Source organism: Chiloscyllium punctatum, chromosome 48 (assembly GCF_047496795.1).
Source record: "Chiloscyllium punctatum isolate Juve2018m chromosome 48, sChiPun1.3, whole genome shotgun sequence".
In the NCBI taxonomy this organism is placed as follows: Eukaryota; Metazoa; Chordata; class Chondrichthyes; order Orectolobiformes; family Hemiscylliidae; genus Chiloscyllium; species Chiloscyllium punctatum.
The window spans coordinates 20,070,303-20,096,728 of NC_092786.1; the positions used below are offsets into that span (position 1 = coordinate 20,070,303).

A 26,426-nucleotide genomic window follows, 5' to 3' on the forward strand; every position below is an offset into this window, starting at 1 on the left:
CATCAGGACAATTTGCAAGAAATAACAAGGTAAAGAGAAAGCAACATTTACAACTATTAGAGAGAGGAGAAAGTTGATTGATTGGCAAGTAGGCTTTGATCGGTGACAGAGTTGCCATAGAGAATGCATAAATTAATGATGATTGACAGTGAACTGCCCATCCTAAGATGGGTTGTCAGCATAATTCTTTGTACATTTAAGATTATTTTGCAAAGATGTTATTTCTTGTAAATTGTCCTGAATACTGCAAAATAAAAAGCCTCAACAAAATGTATAGATTTGCAGCAATACTCAAATTTGAGTTGTTAACCATAAATGACTCTTATTACTTTTGTTCATATTCCTTCCCCCAAAAAATCCTTTATTCTCAGCTGTTTAAAATAATAAGTAATTTGCTTTATATAGTACCTTCAGAGATTCAGGATGCTTCAAAATACTTTACATTCAAATTAACATTTTTTTTTATTTTGCATGTTTCCTTATGCTTATCTATTATGGCATCAAGGCTACATCATTAATATTACCTTGAAAAATATTTTTTTCATCTGTGGCCATAATATATTTTCTGTATTCAGTTATGATTTGAGAATTGTACCCAATATAGAATTGTACCTAATTTCTATAGAATCTATGCTGCTGTTTATGCTTTACCTGAGTTCCTCACACCCAACCGTCATCTCGAGCTTCCACTTTAGTTTAGGAACTGTTAGTCTAGTGAATTCCCAACTTTGTGATCCCAGACCTGTCATCTCCTCCCATTCCCACAGAATTTTCAGCACTGAGAGAAGTGGGTGAGCAAGATTTGAGTCTGCCACATCTCTGAAGCAGTAACAGAGTGGCCATGGGTCTAGGTGGCCTGGTTAGAAGGATGACTTCAGCTCTCTGGGCCTTCAGTCCAGTCCTTTGTTGTTAAGCTCCTCTTACCCTCAATATTCATAGTGAGGCCTTCTGGAAGAACCAAGGGCTGGCCATCAGTTCCAACCATTTCGTGAATAAAATTGCCACATGGCTTCATTATGCATCATTATTTTAAGAGGTAAGAAGGCCACCACAAAGTCAAGGAGAAAGTGAGGACTGCAGATGCTGGAGATCAGAGCTGAAAATGTGTTGCTGGAAAAGCATAGCAGGTCAGGCAGCATCCAAGGAGCAGGAGAATCGACGTTTCGGGCATGAGCCCTTCTTCAGGAATGAGGAAAGTGTGTCCAGCAGGCTAAGATAAAAGGTAGGGAAGAGGGACTAGGGGGAGGGGTGTTGGAAATGTGATAGGTGGAAGGAGGTCAAGGTGAGGGTGATAGGCTGGAGTGGGGATGGGGCGGAGAGGTCAGGAAGAAGATTGCAGGTTAGGAAGGCGGCGCTGAGTTCGAGGGATTTGACTGAGACAAAGTGGGGGGAGGGGAAATGAGGAAACTGGAGAAATCTGAGTTCATCCCTTGTGGTCGGAGGGTTCCTAGGCAGAAGATGAGGCGCTCTTCCTCCAACCGTCGTGTTGCTATGGTCTGGCGATGGAGGAGTCCAAGGACCTGCATGTCCTTGGTGGAGTGGGAGGGAGAGTTGAAGTGTTGAGCCACGGGGTGGTTGGGTTGGTTGGTCCGGGTGTCCCAGAGGTGTTCTCTGAAACGTTCCGCAAATAGGCGGCCTGTCTCCCCAATATAGAAGAGGCTACATCGGGTGCAGCGGATGCAGTAAATGATGTGTGTGGAGATGCAGGTGAATATGTGATGGATATGGAAGGATCCCTTGGGACCTTGGAGGGAAGTAAAGGGCGAGGTGTGGGCTCAAGTTTTGCATTTCTTGCGGTTGCAGGGGAAGGTGCCGGGAGTGGAGGTTGAGTTGGTGGGGGGTGTGGACCTGACGAGGGAGTCACGGAGGGAATTGTCTTTTCGGAACGCTGATAGGGGAGGGGAGGGAAATATATCCTTGGTGGTGGGGTCTGTTTGGAGGTGGCGGAAATAACGATGGATGATACGATGTACATGGAGGTTGGTGGGGTGTAGGTGAGGACCAGTGGGGTTCTGTCCTGGTGGCGATTGGAGGGGCAGGGCTCAAGGGCGGAGGAGCGGGAATGGAGGAGATGCGGTGGAGAGCATCATCAACCAAGTCTGAGGGGAAATTGCGGTCTTTGAAGAAAGAGGCCATCTGGGTTGTACGGTATTGGAACTGGTCCTCCTGGGAGCAGATGCGGCGGAGAGAAAGGAATTGGGAATATGGGATGGCGTTTTTACAGGGGCAGGGTGGGAGGTGGTGTAGTCTAGGTAGCTGTGGGAGTCGGTCAGTTTATAGTAAATGTCCGTGTTGATTCGGTCGCCTGAGAAAGAAATGGAGAGGTCTAGGAAAGGGAGGGAGGAGTCTGAGACGGTTCAGGTGAATTTGAGGTCGGGGTGGAAGGTGTTAGTAAAGTGGATGAACTGTTCAACCTCCTCGTGGGAGCACGAGGCAGCGCTGATACAGTCATCGATGTAGCGGAGGAAAAGGTGGGGGATGGTGCCAGTGTAGCTGCAGAAGATGGACTGTTCCACATATCCTACGAAGAGGCAGGCATAGCTGGGGCCCATGTGGGTGCCCATGGCTACTCCTTTGGTTTGGAGGAAGTGGGAGGATTAGAAAGAGAAGTTGTTCAGGGTGAGAACCAGTTCAGTCAGTCGAAGGAGGGTGTCAGTGGAAGGGTACTGGTTGGTACAGCGGGAAAGGAAGAAGCGGAGGGCTTTGAGTCCTTCATGATGGGGGATGGAGGTGTACAGGGACTGGATGTCCATGGTGAAGATAAGGCATTGGTGACCCGGGAAGCGAAAATCATGGAGGAGGTGGAGGGCGTGGGTGGTGTCCCGAACGTGGGTGGGGAGTTCTTGGACTAAGGGGGACAGGACCGTGTCGAGGTATGCAGAGATGAGTTCAATGGGGCAGGAGCAGGCTGAGACAATGGGTCGGCCGGGGCAATCAGGTTTGTGGATTTTGGGCAGGAGGTAGAAATGGGCGGTGCGGGGTTGTGGGACTATGAGGTTGGAGGCGGTGGATGGGAGATCACCACAAAGTCAAGACTGATATCTACATTACTGCACCCCATGACTGGCAAAAGGGACAACAATTTGTTTAGAATTAGCATCAGGTTTATTGTCATATGTTCTCAAGTACAGGGATACATGAGTACAGCAAGAAGTGAACAAAGTCACCATTTTCAACAACATGTTTGGTATAAAATTTGAGGTATAAGTTAGAAAAAAGAAATAAACATTACATTCCTTACAAAACCCATTTGAAAGAAAATACTATGAACTATAATTATGACTATCCAGACAAAGACCAATCAATACTTTTAGTTTGTCATAAAGATGTATAGTACTGAAACAAATTATAGCAATGATTTTGATTCTACACATGAACACAACTTAAAATGAAGAACAAAAAGAAATTTACAAATTAGGGTGTAGTGGACAGTGAAGAAGGTTACCTCAGAGTACAACAGGATCTTGATCAGATGGGCCAATGGACTGAGGAGAGTCAGATAGAGTTTAACCTAGATAAATGTGACATGCTGTATTTTGGTAGAGCAAATCAGGACAGGACTTATACACTCAATGGTAAGGTCCTGGGGAGTTTTGCCAAACAAGGAGACCCTGAAGTGCAGGTTCATAATTCCTTGCGAGTAGAGCCACAGATTGACAGGTATGAAGAAGCTGTTTGGTATGCTTGCCTTTATTGATCACTGCATTGAGTATAAGACTTGGGCGGTCATATTGCAGCTGTAGAGGACAGTGGTTAGATCACTTTTGGAAACTGCATTCAATTCTAGTTTCCCTCCTATTGGAAAAATGTTGTTAAACTTGAAAGGGTCAGAAAAGATTTACAAGGATGTTGCCAGGGTTTGGAGGGCTTGAGCTGTAGGGAGAGGCTGAATAAGCTGGGGCTATTTTCCCTGGAGCGTCGGAGACTGAGGGGTGACCTTATAGAGGTTTATTAAATCTTGAGGGGCATGGAAAGGGTGAATAGCTAAGGTCTTCTTCCAGGGTGGGGGAGTCCAAAATTAGAGGCCATAGATTTAAGGTGGGAGGGAAAAGATTTTAAAAAGACCTAAGGGCAACTTGTTCATGCAGAGGGTGATCCACATATGGAATGACCTGCCAGAGGAAGTAGTAGAGGCTGGTACAATTACAATATTTAATAGGCATCTGAATGGGTATATGTATAGGAAGGGTTTAGAGGGATACGGGCCAAATGCTGGCACATATGACTAAATCAGATTGGGATATCTGGTTAATGTAGACGAGTTGGACCAAGGATCTATTTACATAGTGTACATCTCTATGACTATATATCACAATATATAATATATCAAATACAAGGCATATATGATGTTAAAGGGTATTGACAAAGTAGAAGTAGAAAATATGTTTCTTCATGTGGGGCAATCCAGAATGAGAGGTCATACTTTTAGGGTACCAGAGGTGGGTTTTAGATTTAAAACAGAGATGAAGGGAAAATACTTCTCTCAAAGAGTTGTGAATCTGTGGAATTCACTCCCCCAGAGTGTGATAGATGCCAGGGAATTTAGTAAATGTAAAGAGGAGATAGTTGATTTTTAATTAGTAAAGGGTGAAGGGGAGAGGGCAGGAAAGTGCAGTTTAGGTTGAGATGCGATCAGCCATGATTAGTATTGAATAGTGGAACAGGCTCGAGTGGCTGAATTGCTTATTCCTGCTCCTAGTTCACATGTTCTTGCACTCATTCTCAGCAATCTTAACACTATATAATCTATGTGTACTTGTTAGTTTCCCATGACAATGTTCTTGTATATTTATGTACATGAGCTGACAAATCAGATCTAATGTAGGCAAGTGTGACTCAGTGCATTGTAGCTGGAACCATCTTGCCCTGGCTGTAATGATATTGCAGCTTAACAACGCAGTTTCAACAACACAAAACGAACAATACTTCCAACTCGGTGCCAAATAAATACTTTTGTCATTTGTTAAGCATTGGGAACAATACAGACAATTGTTGTACAGGAGCTAGTTATTTCATTTGTCACTATTTAAATGCAATCTTTTAAATGACTTGCTTAGGGTTAATAGAATAAAGGTTGTGTGTTCCTATTGGCTTGAGTTTCCTTTTAAGCGTAATTTACTTTAATCAGAAACACTAGCATCAAACTGTAATAAATATTTAAGGACTAATTACATTTTTGAAATTCTTTGTGCTGGTTGAAAAAAAGCATTGTGCTAGATGTCCACCTCCCACACAAAGCTACCATGTTCCAGAATGAATTAAACATCATATTTGAAGTTCCACTAATTGTGCCGATTACAACACTTCAAGGAGAGGATTTTTAGAAATAACCTTTATTTTTGGTTCAGGGCCACTCATCGGCAGTATTTTAAAAGCCTCAAATTTCTTTTAACATTTTCAATGAAACTGACTATTGAATGCACAAAAACTCAGAAGTGGTTCTGTACAGGGTTTTAAAAATCATTTTCAGTTTATTGAAACAGTCTAATTATAGGCCTTGGTCTACACACTGATTATTTTTATAATAACTCCCTTTCCAGCTGTATGAATAAAACTGCACAAGGCTACCAGACTTTAATATATAAATAAATAATTTTAATTCAGAACTACTTTAAAGCAATTAATTCCAAAGTGCTGAAACAAAGACAGGGTAACTCAGCAGGTCTGTCAGCATCAGTGGAGAGAGAGACAGAAAGAGAGCGAGAGAGACAGACAGACAGACAGGCAGGCAAGCACACAGACAGAATTAAGGTTTTCAGTCCAATGACTGTTTCATTTAACTCAGTTTTTCAGGTCTTCTTAGATATATTTCTCATTAAGTGATGGCTCTATGAAGCTTATGTCCTTGGTTTCCTCCTCTATAATAGTGAAGCCAAAACATCATGTGCCAAGTAGATGGAAAGGTTGAACACGTTATAGCTTTACAGCCTTAGCCATATCCTTGACATCTCTTGACAGGATAAAGTCATCAACTTGGAGTGCATTCATTACATCATTGCTAAGCCAACAGAATCTGTGGCAGATTGGCTCTAAACCACTAAACCGAGTGGTGAACCAACCATTGGTCACAAGTTGCTATACTTAAATATGGACCTTGGCACAGAAAACAGAAGGCAATTGCCAATGTTGTGATCTTTGAAGACTGCCTGTCTAGAAGAGACAAGGCAAAAGTGAAATTCAGCTAGCTAAGAAGAGGGTCTAGCGTAAAGAGACATGAGAAAATCCTGCATTTCCTTAGTTCACAGTCTTTATCTGCAAAAAATGCCATAGAGACTGCTATGCTCAAAGTTTGTGAGAAGATTTGTAGCTCAGGTGCTTGTTGTTGTGGTTCTGGTCGCTGAGCTGGGAATTTGTGTTGCAGATGTTTCGTCCCCTGTCTAGGTGACATCCTCAGTGCTTGGGAGCCTCCTGTGAAGTGCTTCTGTGTTGTTTCCAATGTAGTGTACAAAAATTCCATGCAAGGACTGCACAAAACACTACATAGGACAAACAGAAAGACAGCTAACGATCCGTATCCATGAACACTAACTAGCCACGAAACGACATGACCAGCTAGCCTTAGTAGCCACACACACAGATAACAAGCAACATGAGTTTGACTGGGACAACACTACTATTATAGGACAAGCCAAACAGAGAACAGCCAGGGAATTCCTAGAGGCATGGCACTCATCCACAGATTCTATCAACAAACACATCGACCTGGACCCAATATACCGGCCACTGCAGCGGACAGCTGGAACGGACAACCGGAAGCGGCAGAGACATACCACTATAAATGCCGGAGGAAACAACACAGAAGCGCTTCACAGGAGGTTCCCAAGCACTGAGGATGTCACCTAGACAGGGGACGAAACGTCTGAAACACAAATTCCTAGCTCGGCGAACAGAACCACAACAACTGCGATGCTAGTGTGGAGTTTTGTCAGCCAGGCTAGACTTTACTTAACATATAGTCAACCACCAAGGCACAAATTATTGTCTCATGGGGCAGAAAGGTCTCAGCATGAGTTTATTCCACAATTGAAATTCCTTCTTCACACTCTCCAATACCGTCCCCAAACCTCATGCTGTGCTATAGGCCTGTCTCATAAACCTATGAGTTTTTCTGAAGTATATTTTAAACTATTGACAATCAATAATGAACTCATCCTTATAGAAGTTTTTATTTAAAGTGAAAAGACAAGTCAAAATGCAGTGAAGTTTAGGAAGGGAAATAAGAAAGTATAGCCAAAGCTAATGTGAGAATGCTAGTATCAATAAAAAGGGCATTAAATATCACAGTCAGCAGGTTGATGGGTGCAGTTGTCTGCTAGTCACTGATAAGTTACATGAGCTGGTCCAATTTTGAGTTTATATCAGATCATATAAACACACAACTTTTCAAATAGGAGCAGAAGTAGATCTTTTGGCCCCTTGGGCCACATTCTACCATTCTATAAGATCATGATTGATCTGTTTGTGTTTTGAATTCCACATTTCCAACTACCTCCGATACACTTTGATTCCTTTGCCCAACAATTCTATCTACCTTTACTTTACAAATATCCAATGATCTTGCTTCCACCATGATCTGAGACATAGAGATTGAAAGAAGCACAACTGTCTGAGAAAGAAAAGCTTCTCATATCTGTTTAAAAGGGCAACCCCTAAGAGGTAACATCCTTCCCACATCCACTTTGTCAACACAATTCCGGATCTTATGTACTTAAATTGAATCACTCCTTACACTTCTCAACCACGGTGGAAACAAATAATTTCTGTTTGATCTTTCCTCTTGAAACCTGCTCATTCCAGGTTTCAATCTCATAAACCCCATCTGAATCACATCCAATATGATTACATCCTTCCTTAAACAATGAGACAAAAACCGCACGTAATATTTGAGGTGTGCTCTCACCAATGTCCTGATATAACTGAAGTATTACATGTATTTTTTGTTCAATTGCTCTTAAAATAAAGGAGTCATTATCATTTCTTGATTATGTGCTGCATCTGCATGCTAACTTTTAGTGACTTTTAGAACACCTAAGTCCCTCTGCACCTCAGATTTCAGCAGTCATTCTCCAGTTAAGTAATACTTTGTCCAAGTGAACAGCTTCACATTTTCCCATATTACATTTCATCTGCCAGATTTTTTGCCCACTCATTCAATACATCTATTTCCAAACTCCTTGACTTTTTCACAACAAACTTTCTTGCCCATCTTTGTGCCGTCTGAGACTGTGCTAAGTCATTGATGTAAATTGTACAAAGTTGAGACCCTGTGAGAGTCCACTTCAATGTCAATCAGATTGTGCAACAGTTTCTTCCCCCAAGCCATCAGGCTCCTTAACATAGTTTAATTGGACTCTTTCCCATCTGAAATTCTTTGCACGACTTCAATTTGCTGCTAGAAAAATGCCCATTATTTATCATTCTTCTACTACACTGTAACTTGCGTTTATTGCCCTTCTTATGCACTTTATGTCATGTACAACTGTGTAGTTTGTGCTGTCCATGTAGCACCCTCGGTCCTGGAGGAATGCTGTCTCATTCTTACCGTATCATTTGTATAAGGTAGAAATGACAAATAAAAGCTACTCTAGTCTACTCCAAGACATAGATTAATTGGTGCATATTCTGTTTTCTGCCAATCAGCCAATCTTTAGTCCATCCTAACATGTTACCCTTACACCATGAACTTTTATTTTCTGCAATAACCTTTGATGTAGCAACTTATCAAAGTTGAGAGTGTCAGAGTTATTTCAGCTTCAGAATAATCTGTAAATTATTTATTGCTGTTTGTGTAGTCCTTGAAGGGGGGCCAGAAATTTACATTCACTTGTCAGTCTTCAGAAAAGCAAAAATTTTGATTGACTTCTGGAACACCAGAGCTAGTTGGTTCCTTGTTAAAATGTTAGAACTTGTACCCTTCAAGACGAAAGATGCACTGATTAGCAGGACAATACATTCTGCAATGCGTTTTTATAAACAGCTCATCTTGTCCTGTCACAGGAAATGCATGTTTTTATAACAAAACAGAGCCCTGTACTCAATACGATACAGAATTTTAAGTTAATTGCAGGACAATACACTAAGAGAAAGAGTATCAATTGTTGCAAAGGGTTAAATAGAAAATAATTAAATTTGTAAAGGCAGGGAGCAAATGCAATGCAAATTTTCGACAGACATCTACCTCTATGGTTAATCAAAAAGCAGCAAAAACAGTCTGGTCAAAATAACAGTGATACATCTCTAGCACACTACATTTTCTTTTCACTTGTCGACACAGATTGTTCTGCTAACTAGGTTAGACACAACCGATTCCACTAATTATTTTTGCAATATGTGCACTAACTGAATTTCAATTTGTGTGGGACACATTGAATCAACGAATCCCTACAGAGCAGATGGAGGCCATTCGGTCCATCGAGTCTGCAACGTCCCTCCGAAGACCATTCCCCTCAGCTCCATTCGATCCTCGTATCCCCACGTGGATTTTTAACTCCATAGCTAATCCACCTAACCTGCATATCCCAGGACAGTGCGGGCCAATTTAGCAATATATTTTGGGACAATTCAACATTGTATAACTGTAGTCGTTATTTAATTTGATCATAATATACTTGATATATAATTCAACGGACTAAAGGTGCAAATCAATTTTGGTTGCAAGCTAAACTTTATCGACTATTAAAATTATTATAGGAGAGTCAGTATAAATTTCAACGAATTGTACAGATTCAAATTTTATCTTGTTTTCCTTGGAACGTGCCTCAAGCAGAGTACCTCCTAAATGCAACAGTTTTGAGGAGAAAGGAAATTGATTCATGAGCTTACAGTCATAGATAGAATGTAACGCGAAGTGGTTCAACCCGAAAGCAGTAAACCATCTGACAATGGGTTCAACTTCAGTTCCGAAATAAAAATTTGCATTTGTAAAACACCTTTTCTCGACCATGGGGTGTCCCAAAGAGTTTCCAAACCAATGAAGTACTTTGGAATTGTTAGGGGCTGTTGTCGGGCTAGGAAATGGGGCGGTCAGCTTGCACCGAGTTAAGCAGCATTGAGACAACGACCAAGCTGCTTTGGGGATGTCGATCGAGAAAGTGAAGGTTTAGGCAGGGGACACCCGGGAAAGACTCAGTCCCTCTGCTTTCCTGTAACAGCGGCGGTGGGAGGATTTAAGTGCCTCTGGGAGGATTTAAGATCCGATGGGACAGACAACCCCCCTGGATTAGTGGTGCCCTTCAGCTTTTGCCCGAAACGTCGATTTCGAAGCTACTTGGATGCTGCCTGAACTGCTGTGCTCTTCGACAACACCCCTGACAGCGCAGCACTCCTTGGGCACTGTGATGCCAACCTGTGCATGGAGCACTGCGTCTTAAACCGGCAAGCTCCTGGTAGAAGGTAACCCTTTGAAAAGTCCTGTTGGCTTTTGACAGAGTTTTCAACTCACCCACAGTTGCAAATCTCGCAGATGCACTTTCGGGTCATTATTGACGTTGGTATTTAGCTGTCGTGTTTTGCACACACACATACACACATATATATATATATATATGTATAAATTGAATCTATATAAATATAATTTGTCTGCAGGTCATGGCTGTCAGCGTGGCAGGCGAGAAGTGATTGTGAAGTGGCCAGTGTCTGCACTCAGCGCCGCTGCCTCGATTGTGTCGGGACCGTCTCCAGGGACGCCGCCGTCACCCGGCAACCGCCGTCACCTGGCAACAGCGCGGCGCCGGAGCGACGTCAGAGGTCAGAGGGCATAGGCCCGAGCAGGCGCCTTGGAGCCTGACTGTCACCGTCACGCCGCTGCTCGTGTCGGGTGACCTGCTCCGGTGAGTGCGGCCCTCTGTCACCTTCACTGGAACACTACCGCTCTCTCGGGTGTGGGAGGGTCATCAGGCCTTGGGGGCGGGGAGGAGGTATTGGCGATCAGCGTTCATCTCCCCATCTCCTTCACACCTGCCCTACCCCACACTCTCCCTTCCCTCTGCCAATTCCCCCTAGACCCAACCCTGACCCTTTACCCCTCCCTGACCCTTTACCCCTCCCTGACCCTTTACCCCTCCCTGACCCTTCCCCTTCCCTCTACCCCGACCCTTTACCCTTCCCCTGACCCTTTACTCCTTCCCTGACCCTTCACCCCTTTCCTCTACCTTGACCTTTTATCCCTTGCCTCTACCTCTGCCCCTTTACCCCTTCCCTCTACCCCCAACCCCTACCCTCAACCATCATCTGCCCCCTTCCCTCTACCCACGTCCCTTGTCCCTCTTCTTCTCCACAAGGATTGGGTTTTGGGTTAGTGTTCCCACTAGCTCTTCCCCAGTGCCATTCACCCCACTCCCCGAGTTGAAACCCAGCATATGTTCAGTGCTCATTCACTGCCCTGCTCATGGAGTGGAGGGCCAACTAGCACTGGGGTCTGGAACACTTGCTGCGTGGGATTTTCAGTGGGACTGTGCTGCAAGGTTGGCCTGCCTTGCTCCTCATTTGTTTGAGAGGCTGACATTAGTAATCTGGGAACTGTTTTACCTTGTTATGAATATTGTCGAAAAGTGTGGGGCTGGAAAAGCACAGTAGGTCAGAGATAAATAGGAGTGGTGGTGGGGCTGGGGGCAAGGTCACTGGGAAGGCGAGAGGTAGATGCAGGATGTGGGTGATAGTGATTGGTCAGGGGGAGGGTGGAGTGGATAGGTGGGGAGGAAGGTGGACAGTTCAAGAGAGCGGTGATGAGTTGGAGAATTGGATCTGGGATGAGACAGAGGGGAGATAAGGAAACTGGAAAAGTCAATGTTGATGCTGTGTGGTTGGTGGGTCCTAAGGTGGAAGATGAAAGGTTCTTCCTCCAGTCATTGGGTGTCTTGGAGTTCGTGGTGGAGGAGGCCCAGGACTTGCATGTCCTTGGCAGAGTAGAAGCGGGAGCTGAAGTGGTAGGCTACAGTGTGGTGGGATTGTTTTGTGTGTGTGTCCCATAGATGTTCTCTGAAGACAGTCTGTGAGTTGGTATCCCCAGTGTACAGGAGACCATATCGAGAGCAATGACACAGTAGATGAGGTGTTTGGATGTGCAGGAAATCTCTGCTGTATGTGGAAAGATCCTTTGGGGTCTTGGATGGAGGTGAGGGTGGAGGTGTGGGTGCAGGTTTTACATCTCTTGCGGTAGTAAGAGAAGGTCCAGTGAGTGGCTGGTAAGTTCGTAGGGGATGTGCACCTAACAAGGGAGTAGTGGAGGGAATGGTTTCTGTGGAATGCAGATTGGGGTGGGGAGGGAAATATATCTGTGGTGGTGGGGCCTGACTGTAGGTGGCAGAAATGGCAGAGGATAATGCGCTGTATCTGGAGACGAGTAGGCTAGAAGGTGAGGACCCGGGTTGTTTGATCCTTGTTGTGGTTGGAGGGATGGGGTTCAAAGGTGGAAGTGTGAGAAGTGGAGGAGATGCACTGGAAGGCATGGTTGATTATTGCTAGGAGGGGAAATTGCAGTCCTTGAAGTAGGAGACCATTTGGGATGTCCTAGAGTGGAATTGCTCGTCCTGGAAGCAGATATGGCAGACGTGGAGGAATTGAGAGTACGGGATAGTGTTTTTACTGGTGGGGGTTAAAGTAAGTGTAAACCAAGTAACTGTGGGAGTCGGTTGGTTTTTAGTTGATGTCTGTGTTGAGTCGGTCACTGGACATAGGATGGGGAGATCCAGGAAGGGGAGGGAGATGTCCAAGTTGATCCAGGTGAACTTGAGGTCAGAGCAGAAGTTGGACCAACTCGGACACCTCCCTCCCCTTCCTGGAAACACCTTCCACCTCGACCTCCACTGCCACCAGGAGTCCTGGGCCTCGTCCACCACCAAATCCAAGACACCCAACAACTGGAGGAAGAGCGCCTCGTCTTCCACCTTGGGACCCTCCAACGGCATCAGCGTTGACTTGGCACTGCCCTTTTGAACTGTCCATCTTCCTTCTCACCTATCCGCTCTACCCTCCCCTCTGACTGATCACTATCATCCCCCTCCTGCATCTATCTGTTGCCTTCCCAGCTACCTTCCCCAACCCTTGCCCTCCTACTTATCTCTCAGCCTCCTTCCCTGCCCCCTCTGCATTCCTGATGAAGGGACTATGCCCAAAACGTCGACTCTCCTGCACCTCGGATGCTGCCTGACCTGCTGTGCTTTTCCAGTGCCACACTTTTCTCCTCTGATCTCAAGTATTTACAGTCCTCACTTTCTCTCTTATTATGAATATTGTCAACAATAGACAATTTTAAACTGTGTATAACTCATCTGCTCTTTAAAATACTGCGGACAATGCACTGTTATTCCAAAGACTTGCAATAGTTTCTGAGTGAGATACATTATCATTCTATGAACATTTGCAAAAAAAATCCTCTGTGATATATATGATATTGTATTACTTAATTTAGCTAATCTACACCTGTAATTGCAAACCCATCCTTACTGATTCTGGCAACTTCATTTATTTGCTATTGCTAGTTTTCTGCAACCTCTAATCTTTCAGCACTTTAAAAGTTTTAAGCATTCTTAAGAGTAAGGACTTGACAACCTGGAGTGCTGTACTATCTTCTTCACTTATAGTACAGGTTCACAATCCTTTATCCAAAATCCTTAGGGCTAGTTGTTTTTTGCGATTTAGAATGTATCGGATTTTAGAATAAATGACATTTTCACAGTTAAATAAAAAAAATTACCGAGCAGCAGACCCAAGTGTGACTAGAATGACCGCTGAGACACAATTGACGCCTGCCAGTGCTGGGCCACGTTGACACATTGCATTTGAGTGGTGTGGGTCAAGTGAATATTGAGTTGGATCAGCTGTTCGCATGCCAAACAACCTTGTTATGCAGAAAAAACTTCACGAAAAGACTTCGAATTTTGGATAAAGGATTGTGAACCTGTATTTGGCATTCTGAATGTAAAACATTAATTGTCCAAGCTAAATGTTCTAATGGAATGGTACTGTACTATCATTTTCTTTGTATATTATTCCAGAATCAAATTCACAATGGGTCATACTAATTTGGAAAATATTGTTGATCTACAAAAGAATACTGCCAACATCCGGAATATCTGTATTGTAGCTCATGTGGACCATGGTAAGAGTTCTCTTTGTTTTGTTTTTACATTATTACCCTTTCAAAATTTGATTAGATATGAATTTATGTGAGGAGAGGGCCCTCATTCCATGACATGATTTGCTGTGGGTGTCTTTGGCTGGGTCAGCATTTATTGCTCATCCCTAGTTGCTGTTTAAAAGTGGTAGTCTCCCTACTCCATATTCAACGCCCAGCTACTCCAGAGATTTGGATTAATCTCTGATCAAAATAATTTAAAGAAACCTACTCTGAGGAACTCAGGTGTTTGTGGTACAGTGTTAGTGTCCTTACCTCTGAGCCAGGAGATTTGGATTCAAGTCCTACCTGCTCCAGTGTTGTCATAATACATCCAAACAGGTTTACTAAAAATATCTACCATGAGGAACTACTGTTGAGATGTCCTGGAGCTGAATTTTCTTTTCTGAGGAAGGGTCACTGGACTTGAAGTGTGAACTCTGATTTTTCTCTGTCGATGCTGCCTGACCTAGTGAGTTTCTCAGTACTTTCTTTTGTTTCAGATTTTCGGCATCTGCAGATTTTTTGTTTTATTGTAACAGCCTTGATGTCAACAGCTGTCACTCTCACCTCATTTTGGAATTCAGCTCTTCTGTCCATGTTTGTTGTAAGGTTGTAATTTGTTCAGGAGTTGAATAACCTAGGCAAAATTCAAACTGAACATGAATGAGCAGATTACTGCTGAGCAAGGGCTGATTGATAGCACTATTAGTAACATCTTTGATTGCTGATGATTGAGAGTGGGTTGATAGATGCTGATTGTCTGGTTTGGATTTGTGCTGCTTTTTGTGAATATGACAAACCTGGACAATTTTCCACATTGTCAGGTAGGTGTCAGTGTTGAAGCTGTACTGGAACAGATTGACTAGAGACATGTCAAGTTTTGGAGCACACATTGCTTTTCTTTATTCATTCAGGAGATATTGGTATTGCTGGATGGGACAGCATTTAGTGCCTATCCCTACTTACCCTTGAAAAGGTAGAGAATTGAGAAATGTTGTCAGGGTTCATAGCCTTTGCTCTATCTACTACCTCCAGCTGTTTCTTGATGTCGTGTGGAGTGAATTGATTTGGCTAAAGGCTGGGTATCTGTGACACTGTGGACCTATGGGTGAGGCCAAGATGGATCATCCATTTGGTACTTTTGGTAGAAAATTGTTACAAATGCCTAATCTATGGGAGGAGTCTCTGTCACCTGCTTACACGTATGAGCAGTGTTTTTAAATACTTTTTCATACTTGTTTGGTTTTTTGAATGTAGCATAGTGCAACTGTTAACATTGCTTATTTTAAAGCGCATTTAGTCAAAATACTGGGTGTTTATCAAACTCATTGAGCGAATGAAATGACATAACGTTTCTTGGGAACGCTTAAAGCTATGTTTTATATACGCCTGTACATTTTGATACGTGGTGCAATGTTCACTCATTAGTGTTTTTGAAGTTACTGATTGTATGGCTGTTTCACAATGAGTTTGATATGAATTGTGGATTTGATACTCTAGAGTTTGCTTTTGAGACGCACTACTCCATGTTATAAAAATTGCACAGACTCCTAAAAAATAACACAATGATTTTTTGTTTTTTAAAAAAAACTATAATGAATAGGAAAGGTTTAGACGCAAATGGGTGAAATGCTGGCAAATGGGACTAGATTTATTTAGGATATCCAGTTGGCATGGATGAGTTGGACGGAAGGGTCCATTTCTGTGCTGTATATCTCTATGAATATATAAAATGAAATCAGACTGAGAAATCGGGGAAAAAAAAGTGAAATATACGTTAGCATTAAAGGATAAGTTAGGATCATAGAATCCCTGCAGTGCAGGACGAGGCCATTTGGTCCATCGAGTCTGCACCATCCCTCAGAAGAGCATCTCATCCAGACCTAGTACCCCACCTTATCGCTATAAACCTTCATTTCCCAAGGCTGCTCCATAGTACTTAAGCGTTTATGCCTTAGGTGGGAAAAAAAGTGTTCCAGACACCCCAGGTGACCTACTTAGAATTATTTCAGTAGCAATGGTAATTATATGGGTACAATTAAGAAATCAAATTTAAGACTGTTGGAATTTTGTGCAGGGCTCCAGGTAGCATATGTGATGTAAGCCCCTTAACTGAGATTAAATAAATACCTAGTTTAGGCAGAGTAGTTTTATTGGGGATGTTAATATTCATATGGATTCGAATATAGAAACATAGAAGATAGGAGCAGGTGGAGGCCATTCAGCACTTTGAGCCTGCTCTGCCATTTGTCATGGTCATGGCTGACCATCCAACTCAATAGCCTAATCCTGCTTTCTCCCTATAACCTTTGATCCCACTTACCCCATGTGCTATATCTAGCCACGTCTTGGATACATTCAATATTTTGACAGCAACTACATCCTGTGGTAATGAATTCCACAGACTCACCACTCTTTGGGTGAAGAAATGTCTCCTCATCTCCATCCTAAATGGTCCACCCCAAATCCTCAGACTGTGACCCTTGGTTCTGGACACAGCCATTATCAGGAACGTCCTCCCTTTATCTGCCCTGTCTAGTCCTGTTCAACCTTGATTGAGTTCAGAAAATATTTACAAGGATGTAGCCAGGATTGGAGGGTTTGAATGTTATGAATTTAATTTGCATTCTCTGAATCTAAGATGATTTTGAAAAAAAAAGCCATTTTGTAGGACAATGATACTGGGCATGTTAGCTGAGCGAGATTACCTCATGACCTTTTCCACATAGTTTAGACTAGTATCTCATTATGACGTACTAGCCAAAGCAATTGTCCGTTTGGTCTGGCTTGATCAAGCTTTTCCACTTGTGCATGTAGCTTAATTGGTCAAGCATACTCAGACGTGGCAATTATTTTCTCTTCCTCTACAAACTATTGCTGCTTGTCTGATAAAAGGACATGTGGCTTTTTTTGTAATTTTAATACCAAATTCTGTATAAAGTCGGTTTGTTTGTAGCAATAAGGGGAGTAACCTGAGCGAGCTCTTCGGGGTCAGATCTGGTCTCGCTACTCCACGAATGGTTTTAGAACCTTAGCTCAAGCTTGGTTTGTAGATATCTGTGTTATAGTAGAACATTGCCATTGGTAAATAAAGGTAATAATTTAAACTAAACGGTCTGTAAGAGTTTTATATTTCTGACTACCACAGAGTACGATCTTTGGGATGAACCAAGAGAGGCTTACAGGTTGAGTCCATCAGGGATTCCCTGAGCCATCCCAAAGAGGTACTTTAACAACCTCCTATGCTCCAATGAAAAAGTCTTGGCCTGTCTAGCCAATTTTTATAACTCCACCTTCCCATTCCCAGCAACATCCTGTTAAATCTTTTCTGAGCCCTCTCTAGGTTAATAATATCCTTCCTATAACAGGGTGACCAGAACTGCACGCAGTGTTCCAGAAGAGGCCTCACCAATGTCCTGTACAACCTTAACATGACATTCCAACTCCTAGGCCCAAAGGTCTGAGCAATGAGGGCAAGCATGCTAAATGCCTTTTTAACGCACTCTATCCACCCGTGATGCAAATGAGTTTTTGAATGCCTTAAGTTAACCCGCCTCCACCACACCTTCGAGTTGTGAATTCAAGATCCTAACTACCAGTGTAAAAAGTAGTGTTTTTGCACCTCACATTTGTTTCTTTTGCAAAATACTTCATATTCCCTTCTCAGTCCCCCACTATCCTATACACTAACACTGTCCCCATCTGTGTTTAAGCAATTAATGTCTGCCATTAATTGGTCTATAATGATATAGGTCATTAAATTATCGTGACCCAGTGCAGAAAATGCTAAGAGGCTTCTGTGGTGCAGCGTAATGACCCTGCCTCTGAGCGAAGAGGCCTACTTACTCCGAAGGTGTGTAATAACATCTGTGAACAAGTAAACTAGAAAATATCAGGGAAGCTGATCTTGTGGGCTCTTGTAACACAGTGGTAGTGTCTTTACCTCTGGGTTGGGAGGCCCAAAGTCAATGTAGGTTATATTTTTTATTTTAGAGTTGGGTATTATTAATAATAATAGGTGAATTGGATACGGATTTTTGTGTTGAATATAGTTCTAGAGGGTAGGTCACTTTTATCTCAGCTGTTTCTTTTTCCTGTATTCAACACCAAATGCTTTCTGGTTGTGGAAATTGAATTATTTCCTGATTTTTGTATTATTGGTAAATGATAAGAAGGACTATGTATTCTTTTGTAAAGTTGTCTTTCTCTCCTGCATCCCCACAGAAAATAATCAGGAAAATATTAATATGATATCTACCATGAGCCACTGTTAGGTTCACAAGTTGATTATCAAAACCATTGGTTTTTCACATTAGCCTTGGAATGGAATTGCTTAAAATCACTGCATTCTACCTCCAGAATATCATCTTTCGTGACCCATGCATTAACCCATTCTACTGCCAAAACTTTCTGCTACACAGTTATCATCCTCTGACCCAACTATTCTATTGCTATCAAAGTCAATGTCTCATCTTTCATCCTCCATAAACTGAAGCATGACCACAAGCCTGCTACCCATATACCCATATCCTAACTTGCACCAATTCCTGTTCACCCAAGCCCCTGTGCTTGCTAATATACATTAACTACCAGTTGCCGAACATCATCATATTTAAACCTATCTAAGGCGTCTTCCTCCTGATCTGTAACCTCCTGTAGCCTTCTGAGAACTTGATTTCCTTCTGATTCTGATCTATTGTGTATCATCAAAATTCTTTTGCTTCACATTGACAATACCTTGAGCTGTCTAGTATAAGCTCTAAAAGCAACACTCTTTTCTCTCCTGCTTTGCTCCTGTGCAGTGCCTTGGAACACGTTAAAGGCGTTATAAATGACAAAATTTGATTTTATATATTTTAGAAATGTCCATGCTTTGTTTTATTATTTTTTAATGGTTTACTTCTGTTTGAAATGAACTTCACTTTTTGTACCTAATATGAATTGTGTTTTATATCTTTAGGAAAAACCACATTAGCTGATAGCCTTATTGCTAGCAATGGGATCATTTCTAATCGACTTGCAGGAAAGGTAAGCTATGACGAGTTTTGCTGGGGCTCATTGATGGCTTACTTGATGGAATGTGGCTTTGATGGCAAAGGCATCACTCTCACCTGGCTTCTGTAATTCAGCTCTGTTGAGCATATTTGAGCCAATGCAAAGATGAGGTCAGAAATTTGGTCCCCTGTCAGAGTCCAAAATGACCATTATTGAACAGGTTATTCTGATATCTGCTGCTTAATAGCACAGATGGTTACCTCTTTCATTACATCATTGATGATGGAGACTAGATTGATAGGGGCAGTAATTGGATGTGTTGGATTTGTCTTGATCTTTTGTGGATAGGACATACCTCACCAATCTTCCATGTTGTTTTCTAGATACCAATGTTGTGAAAACACTTACTGAAACAGGTTAGCCAGGGGGTAGCTTGATTTGCAGTACATGTCTTTAGGGCTTCTGGCTAGATCTTGTCAGGATACCTAGCCTTTGCAGTATCCAGTGTATTCAGCCATTTTTTCTATCATATGGAATGAACCAAAGGATTGAAAACTGACATCTGTGAAGCTGAGTACCTTGGTGAGGGGTGGAGATGGATTGTTTATGCAGGACTTCTGGTTGAAGATGGTTATAAATGTTTGAGTTTTGCCTTTTGCTGATGTGCTGGGCTTGTCCATTACTGAAGATGGGAATATTTGTGGAGTCTCATTCCTAGAGGAATAACTTGGATCCCTGGTTCAGTAGTATTACTACCGCATCAGTATCTGCCTATTCCCCCAAATTTATGCATGAGTGCCATTTTTCTGATGAATGACCAGGTGGGAAAGGGGGAGTTGGCTCAATTCTTTTCAGTCTCCCAGTTGGTCACAACAAATGTTGAAGTTGTTTTGAGCACATGACCATACCTTTCTCCAATTAAAATGTATTAACTAATTTTTACTTTAATTGTAAGGAGCCAACTAGGTTTTTGTTTTGAGTTTATTATTTGCTATGTTATGGACCAGACCAAATGTCCTCAATATATTAAGGTAGCCAGACCCAGACCTTTTCTTAATTTCAAGGTAAGTGTCAGGTGTATATTCCAGATGCAATTCGATCGGTCAAACTACTCGACTAAACAAAACAACTTTATTTTTACGTTAAAGTTAAAATGCAGGCAAAACAAAAGTAAGAGTAAAGAATTGGCTTGACTGTAACTCTATCAGAATGCTTAAAATAACATAGATATTAGCTGCTACTAATTAACTGTTGTAATATATTAATATCCCATAATCTCACCCTTGACAAAGGCAAATTCAACAAAGTAGATTGTCTCACAGGCAATTCTAACAGCAGGAAGAGAACCCCAGTTTTTAACTGTAACAGAGGATTAAGAACTTCCACATCCAGCTTCAAGACCACAGCAACTGCTGAAAGCTAAAACTAAAAATCCTGATTTTGTGACCCCTAACCATTCAGGCAGCTCCCATTTGTTCCAACTTTAAAAAAACACCAAGGCCTCACAAGCTGTTTACTATATGGGTTTTGTGCAGTCCACTTGGCACCTCTGTCTCTACCTTTCTTCATAAAACAAACCAGGGCAAAATACTGGGACTTTGATCTTTGACCGTAAATTCTGTGTCCTACGATCCTGCCCCCCTAGATGAATGAGCAGCGCTCCGAAAGCTTGCACTTCCAAATAAACCTGTTGGATTATAACCTGGTGTTATGTGATTTTTAACTTTGTCCACCCCAGTCCAACACTGGCACCTTCACTTATTGAGAGACTGCAGGAGAAAACTTTCTATAGCCAATTATAGTTCCGCAATCAAAATCCATCTCCACTCTTACCGTAGAGAGAACTTCTTGAAATACCAGCTTCTTTGTATATTCCAGTTGCTAAGTTCCTCGTGTTTAGGCTTGATAATTATAAGGAACGGTTTATCTCCAACATGGAAAGATTCTAATGATAGTACACATCAGATAGGAGGTGGTCTTTTCCTGCCTCAAAGGGGAGGACTAATTTTATTTCATTGCCTTCAGTTGTAATGTTAATTTTAGTTCAAACTGCCCTTGAGCAATCCACGTTGGTTTTGTCAAACTTGGCCAGTCCATGAATGTCCCATCTATAACTTAACTTAGATGATGGAATTCAAAACCCCTAATCAGTATTTTGCATCATGCTTTTTTCGTCTAGTAATCAATACAGTGCATTAATGAGCTTTTTTTAAAGGTTTTGGATCACAGTTATAATCATTACTTGAACCTGTCTTTCCAAGGTTATTAAAAATACCTGTGGGCAAGTTATATAGTTATTTCCTGACGTCATTATTATGGCAGATTATTAGAGTCATAGGCTCATGCACGGAAACAGATCCTTTGGTCCAACTCGTCCATGCCGATCAGATATCCCAACCCAATCTAGTCCCTCTTGCCAGAATCCGGCCCATATCCCTCCAAACCCTTCCTAGTCGTTTACCCATTCAGATCCCTTTTAAATGTTGCAATTGTACCAGCCTCCACCACTTCCTCTGGCAGCTTATTCCATACACGTACCACCCTCTGCATGGAAAAAGTTGCCCCGTGGGTCTCTTTTATATCTTTCCCCTCTCACCCTCAACCTATGCCCCGTAGTTCTGGACTTTTCCCACCCCACTCCATGCCCCTCATGATTTTATAGACATCTCTTAGATCACTCCTCAACCTCTTACACTGCAGTGAAACAGCCCCAGCCTATTCAACCTCTCCCTATAGCTCAAGTTCTCCAACCCAGGCAACATCCTTGTAAATCTTTTCTGAACCCTTTCAAGTTTCACAACATCTTTCCCATAGCAGCGGGATCAGAATTGCACGCAGTATTCCAAAAGTGGTCGAACCAATGTCATTACAGCCGCAACATGACCTCTCAACTCCTGCACTTGATACTCTGACCGATAAAGGAAAGCATACCAAACGCCTTCTTCACTTTCCTATCCACCTGTGACTCTACTTTCAAGGAGCTATGAACCTGCACTCCAAGGTCTCTTTGTTCAGCAACACTCCCTTGGAGTTTACCATAAAGTGTATAAGTCTGACTAAGATTTGCTTTCCCAAAGTGCAGTGCCTTACATTTTTCTAAATTAAACTCCATCTGCCACTTCTCAGTCTATTGCCCCATCTGATCAAGATCCCATTGTAATCTGAGGTAACCTTCGCTGTCTACGACACCTCCAATTTTGGTGTCATCTGCGAACTTACTAACTCTTATGCTCATTCTTCTTGAATTTTCAGTTGCTTCTCCCTCCTTATTCTCTCAGTATACTTAACTCATCTGATGGCCATAAAAAATAATAGGAGATTCTTTATATTTTCCTTTTTTAATATACCTTTTTGTAATTCTTTTTAGTTGCGACTTGTTGCTGTTCGAGTTAAAATGTGATATCTGGAGAGTGGTGGACACTCTCAAAGCATAAAAATAAGTAGACTTCGTCTGGTATTGTAAACTAATGCAATTGATTTAGAAAAAATGCAATGAGAGTGAAGTGCTGTTTTAAAATGTTTTATTAAGTATAATAAGTGTTACATTAAATTCTTTTGTAAAATGAATTGATTGTACTAAGCATGTGTTTTCCTTTTTTTTTGTAGTTGCGGTACATGGACAGCCGAGAAGATGAGCAGCTCCGTGGAATCACAATGAAATCCAGTTCTATTTCATTGCATTTCACTGTGGGTAAGCAATTTCAAAAACCTTAACATTACAGAAATGCATGGCAGATATTGAGAGGTATTCCCACCTTGTCGAGAGTCTAGGACCAGAGGGCATAACCTTAGCCTAGGGGGTTACACATTTAAAATACAGGTGAGGAATCTCTTTTATCAGAGGGTTGTGAATCTGTGGGCAGTAGAGGCTGGGTCCTTGAGTATATTCAAGGCTGAGATAGCCATCATTAAGGGAATCAAGGGTTTTGGGGAAGAGGCGGGAAAATGGAGTTAAGGACTATTAGATGAGCCATGGTTTGATGAATTGGTGGAGCAGAATCGATGGTTTGATAAGTTGCCTTCTGCTCCTGTGTATTATGGTATTATATTGTTCACTGCTCCAATGGAAACAGTGTTTGTATCTAAAGTCCTCGTCTTAACTATAAATACAGATGTTTTTCTTTTGAACTAATCCTTGAAGTTAAGGTAATTATGTGGTAATATCATTGATAGTGTCCCTGCCTCTGAGCCAAGATGCCTGGGTTAAGCCTCACTTGCTGCAGAGGTGTGTAATAATTATCTCTGAATGGGTTGATTTAAATTTATTTTTAATCTGGGGAAACATGCTGAGATAAAAAAACTCCAGGCGAGTTAATCTGTTTGTCGATGCATCCATCACAAAGATAACCTAGGGTGGTTAAGACTGAAACAAAACTCTCAGAAAAGATTCCGATTCACTAAGAAGGAATGATCATATAAATCTTGTCAGTTGTTCTGCTGATATAATGGATAATATTAAACTGGATTTGAGGTGAAAGTTGAGAATCTGCAACTTGAAAACATAAAAGCTGAAAGTTTATTTTAGTGCTGAGTTGTACCTTGAATTTGATTTGTAAAAATAGCCTTTAAATGTTACTTGTTGATTTTTTTTTTGATCACCAGATGTTGCTTCTTTCACAGATAATCAAGAATACCTTATTAACATGATAGATTCTCCTGGCCATGTGGATTTTTCCTCTGAAGTATCGACTGCTGTGCGTGTATGTGATGGTGCTGTTGTGGTAGTTGATGTTGTTGAAGGTGTTTGTCCTCAGGTAATCAAAAGGTTCAAAGAAACTTTGTTTATTGACAATTCAGAATTACAACAAATATGTATTTAGCTGTCAGTGGCTTTATTGCAGGTGAAATTTGGTCAGAGACGTTTTTTAATACACTGTCATGGACCAGTCTAGACCCCTTCAAAATATTCCAAAGAAGGTAGCCCAGACCCTAACTTTGCTAGTTGTTTTAAGCAGGTGGAAAGTGGATATTCCAGGAGAAATGCCACTAGTCAAACCACTTAGTTTTAATCAAAACAGGATTTACAAGATTATTGAATGAAACACAAACAACAGAGAACAGAATACCGAATAACAACCTCTCCGAAAACCCAACAGATCATCCTAACTTAGTGATGCTGTTCCAAATACTTACAAGAATCCCCATAAACATCCCTTGGAACAAAAGGTAAAATCAAACATAGGTTCTTACATGATTGAAGGCAGAGAGAGTAAGTACCAGCCTGGATCTGCATCTTTGGGTTCAGCAGCGTTTTTCCCACACTATTGCCGAAAACCAAATCAAACCAGAGAAAAACCAAGCTGGGAGAACTGGCCACTACCCTTTCATTATACATGTGTTTTTTTTAAACTTGAAAGCCTTCTGCCTGAGACAGTATCTGTTAGCTATTATCAAATTGGCCCTAAAACCCTTCAGCCCCAGACGTTTCGGAGTCTGTGTCATTTATGACCTCTCTGGGGAAAAAAAGCCCAAGGACAGCACAAGCTTGTTAAAGGAGCAGCTTTGTCCCAGCACTAGTGTGAAATATTTTACTTATCCAAATGCATTCTTACTTTTCATAGGCAATATTAATATTAATATTTTAGCAAATTTTGTAGTAATGAGTCTGCACCAGCAAAACATTTTAAATTGCTGTACTGTGCAAATTGCATTAATTCCTCCCAAGTGGAAATTAACAGGATTGTTGCTGTTCTATTTTCAGACGCAAGCAGTGTTACGCCAGGCTTGGTTGGAAAATATTCGTCCAGTTTTAGTAATTAACAAAATAGATCGACTGATAATTGAGCTAAAATTGACTCCATTTGAAGCTTATATTCACTTACAAAAAATTCTAGAACAGGTAAAAATTAAAATCACTTCTAATATTTTGTTGAAAATTTATGTTTGCACCATGTGTCTGGTTTTCTAATAATAATTACCTTTGTTCTTCATCTTTCTTGTAGTTCTAAGCCAACAGAGTTGGTGATATCCTAGTGGTATTGTCACTGGAGTAGTAATCCAGGGACCCAGTTAATGTACTAGGGACTCGTTCTTGAATTCCACCACAGCACATTGAATTCAATAAAAATCTGGAGCTAAAAGTCCTGAAGTCAGTTTCAATTGTTGAAAATATCCATTTGGTTCTTGAATATCCATCAAAAAGGAAACTGGGACATGTGACACCAGACTCTCAGCAATATGGTTGACTCTTAATTGCCCTGTGAAATGGCCTAACAAGTATTCATTTGTATTAACTGCCAGAAAAGAGGAAAAGGATCACAGGGCATCAGCTATGGCAAACACAACCTGTTAGTCCTCCTTGCTAACATGTGGGGGCTAGTGCAGTCAAGCAACAGCCTGACATAGTCATACTCTTGGAATCATACCTTACACACGCACCCTGCATTGCTTTCACCATCCCTGATATGTCTTGCCCCACCAGTAGGACAAATCCAGCTAGCTAATTCCATAATGGTATACGTTCAGGAGGGCACATTATCCTCATTGATCTTCAATACCATGATGTCTCCTGATGTCAAGTCAGACATGGTCAAGGAAACCTGCTGGCATTCAGTACGTATTGAACAGCATTTGGAGGAAACATTGAGAATGCCAAGGGTACAGAATATACTCTGTGACTTCAGTGATCACCACCAAGAGTGGTTTGGTATTCATGCTGATTAGGAACAGTTTGAATCCTAATGGCCATTACTAATAGACTAGATCTGCAGCAGGTGGTGAGGGAACTAACAAGAGGGAAAACCATAGTTGACCTCATCCTCTCTGATCTGCCTGCAGCAGATGCATCTCTCTGTTCCTGTCCGTATCAGTAAAAGTGACCACCACATTGACGTTTTGGAAACGAAGTCCCATCTTCATGTTGAGAATACCTCCCATTGTTTTGTGTGGCGCTATTGTTGTGCTAAGTGGGACAGGATTAAAACAGATCTGGCAACTGAATATGGGCATCCATGAGGGCCTGTGGGCATCGGCTGAATTGTACTTCCATCTCAGCCTGGCATTGCATTGATCCAGTAGATCAACCCTGGCTCAATGGTGAGTGCAGAAGGGCGTGCCAGGCAGTCCAGAAAATGAGTCCTGCCAAACAACTTCAGTAGCAAGTGATGGACAAAGCCAAGCAATTCTGCAACAAACCGATCTGTAGTCATGTCGCATCCAGTCACAAATGGTGGTGGACAACAAAGCAACTTGCTGGAGGAGGATAATCTACAAACATCTCCAACCTCAGTAATGGGGAGCATAGCACATCAGTGCAAAAGATAATGCTGAAACATTTGCAGTTTTCAGCTAGAACCACTTATCCATCTTAGCCAAG

At 41.8% G+C, this 26,426-nt stretch overlaps 2 protein-coding genes across 2 annotated transcripts in view; one reads left to right on the forward strand and one right to left on the reverse strand.

The window, feature by feature from the left end:
- Positions 1–10,544, reverse strand: part of saxo2 (stabilizer of axonemal microtubules 2) — a 51,351-nt gene extending 40,807 nt beyond the window's left edge. The window contains exon 1 of the mRNA XM_072565471.1: positions 10,442–10,544. Within this exon, the coding sequence (XP_072421572.1) occupies positions 10,442–10,479 (38 nt within the window). The 5' untranslated portion in view covers positions 10,480–10,544. The remainder of the gene's footprint in view (positions 1–10,441) is intronic.
- A 176-nt stretch (positions 10,545–10,720) lies between these two features.
- The window catches only part of efl1 (elongation factor like GTPase 1), a 265,863-nt gene continuing 250,157 nt past the window's right edge, over positions 10,721–26,426 (forward strand). Inside the window, exons 1-6 of the mRNA XM_072564794.1 lie at positions 10,721–10,829; positions 13,995–14,098; positions 19,077–19,144; positions 22,718–22,802; positions 23,732–23,865; positions 24,813–24,950. Of these exons, the coding sequence (XP_072420895.1) occupies positions 14,008–14,098; positions 19,077–19,144; positions 22,718–22,802; positions 23,732–23,865; positions 24,813–24,950 (516 nt within the window). The 5' untranslated portion in view covers positions 10,721–10,829; positions 13,995–14,007. The remainder of the gene's footprint in view (positions 10,830–13,994; positions 14,099–19,076; positions 19,145–22,717; positions 22,803–23,731; positions 23,866–24,812; positions 24,951–26,426) is intronic.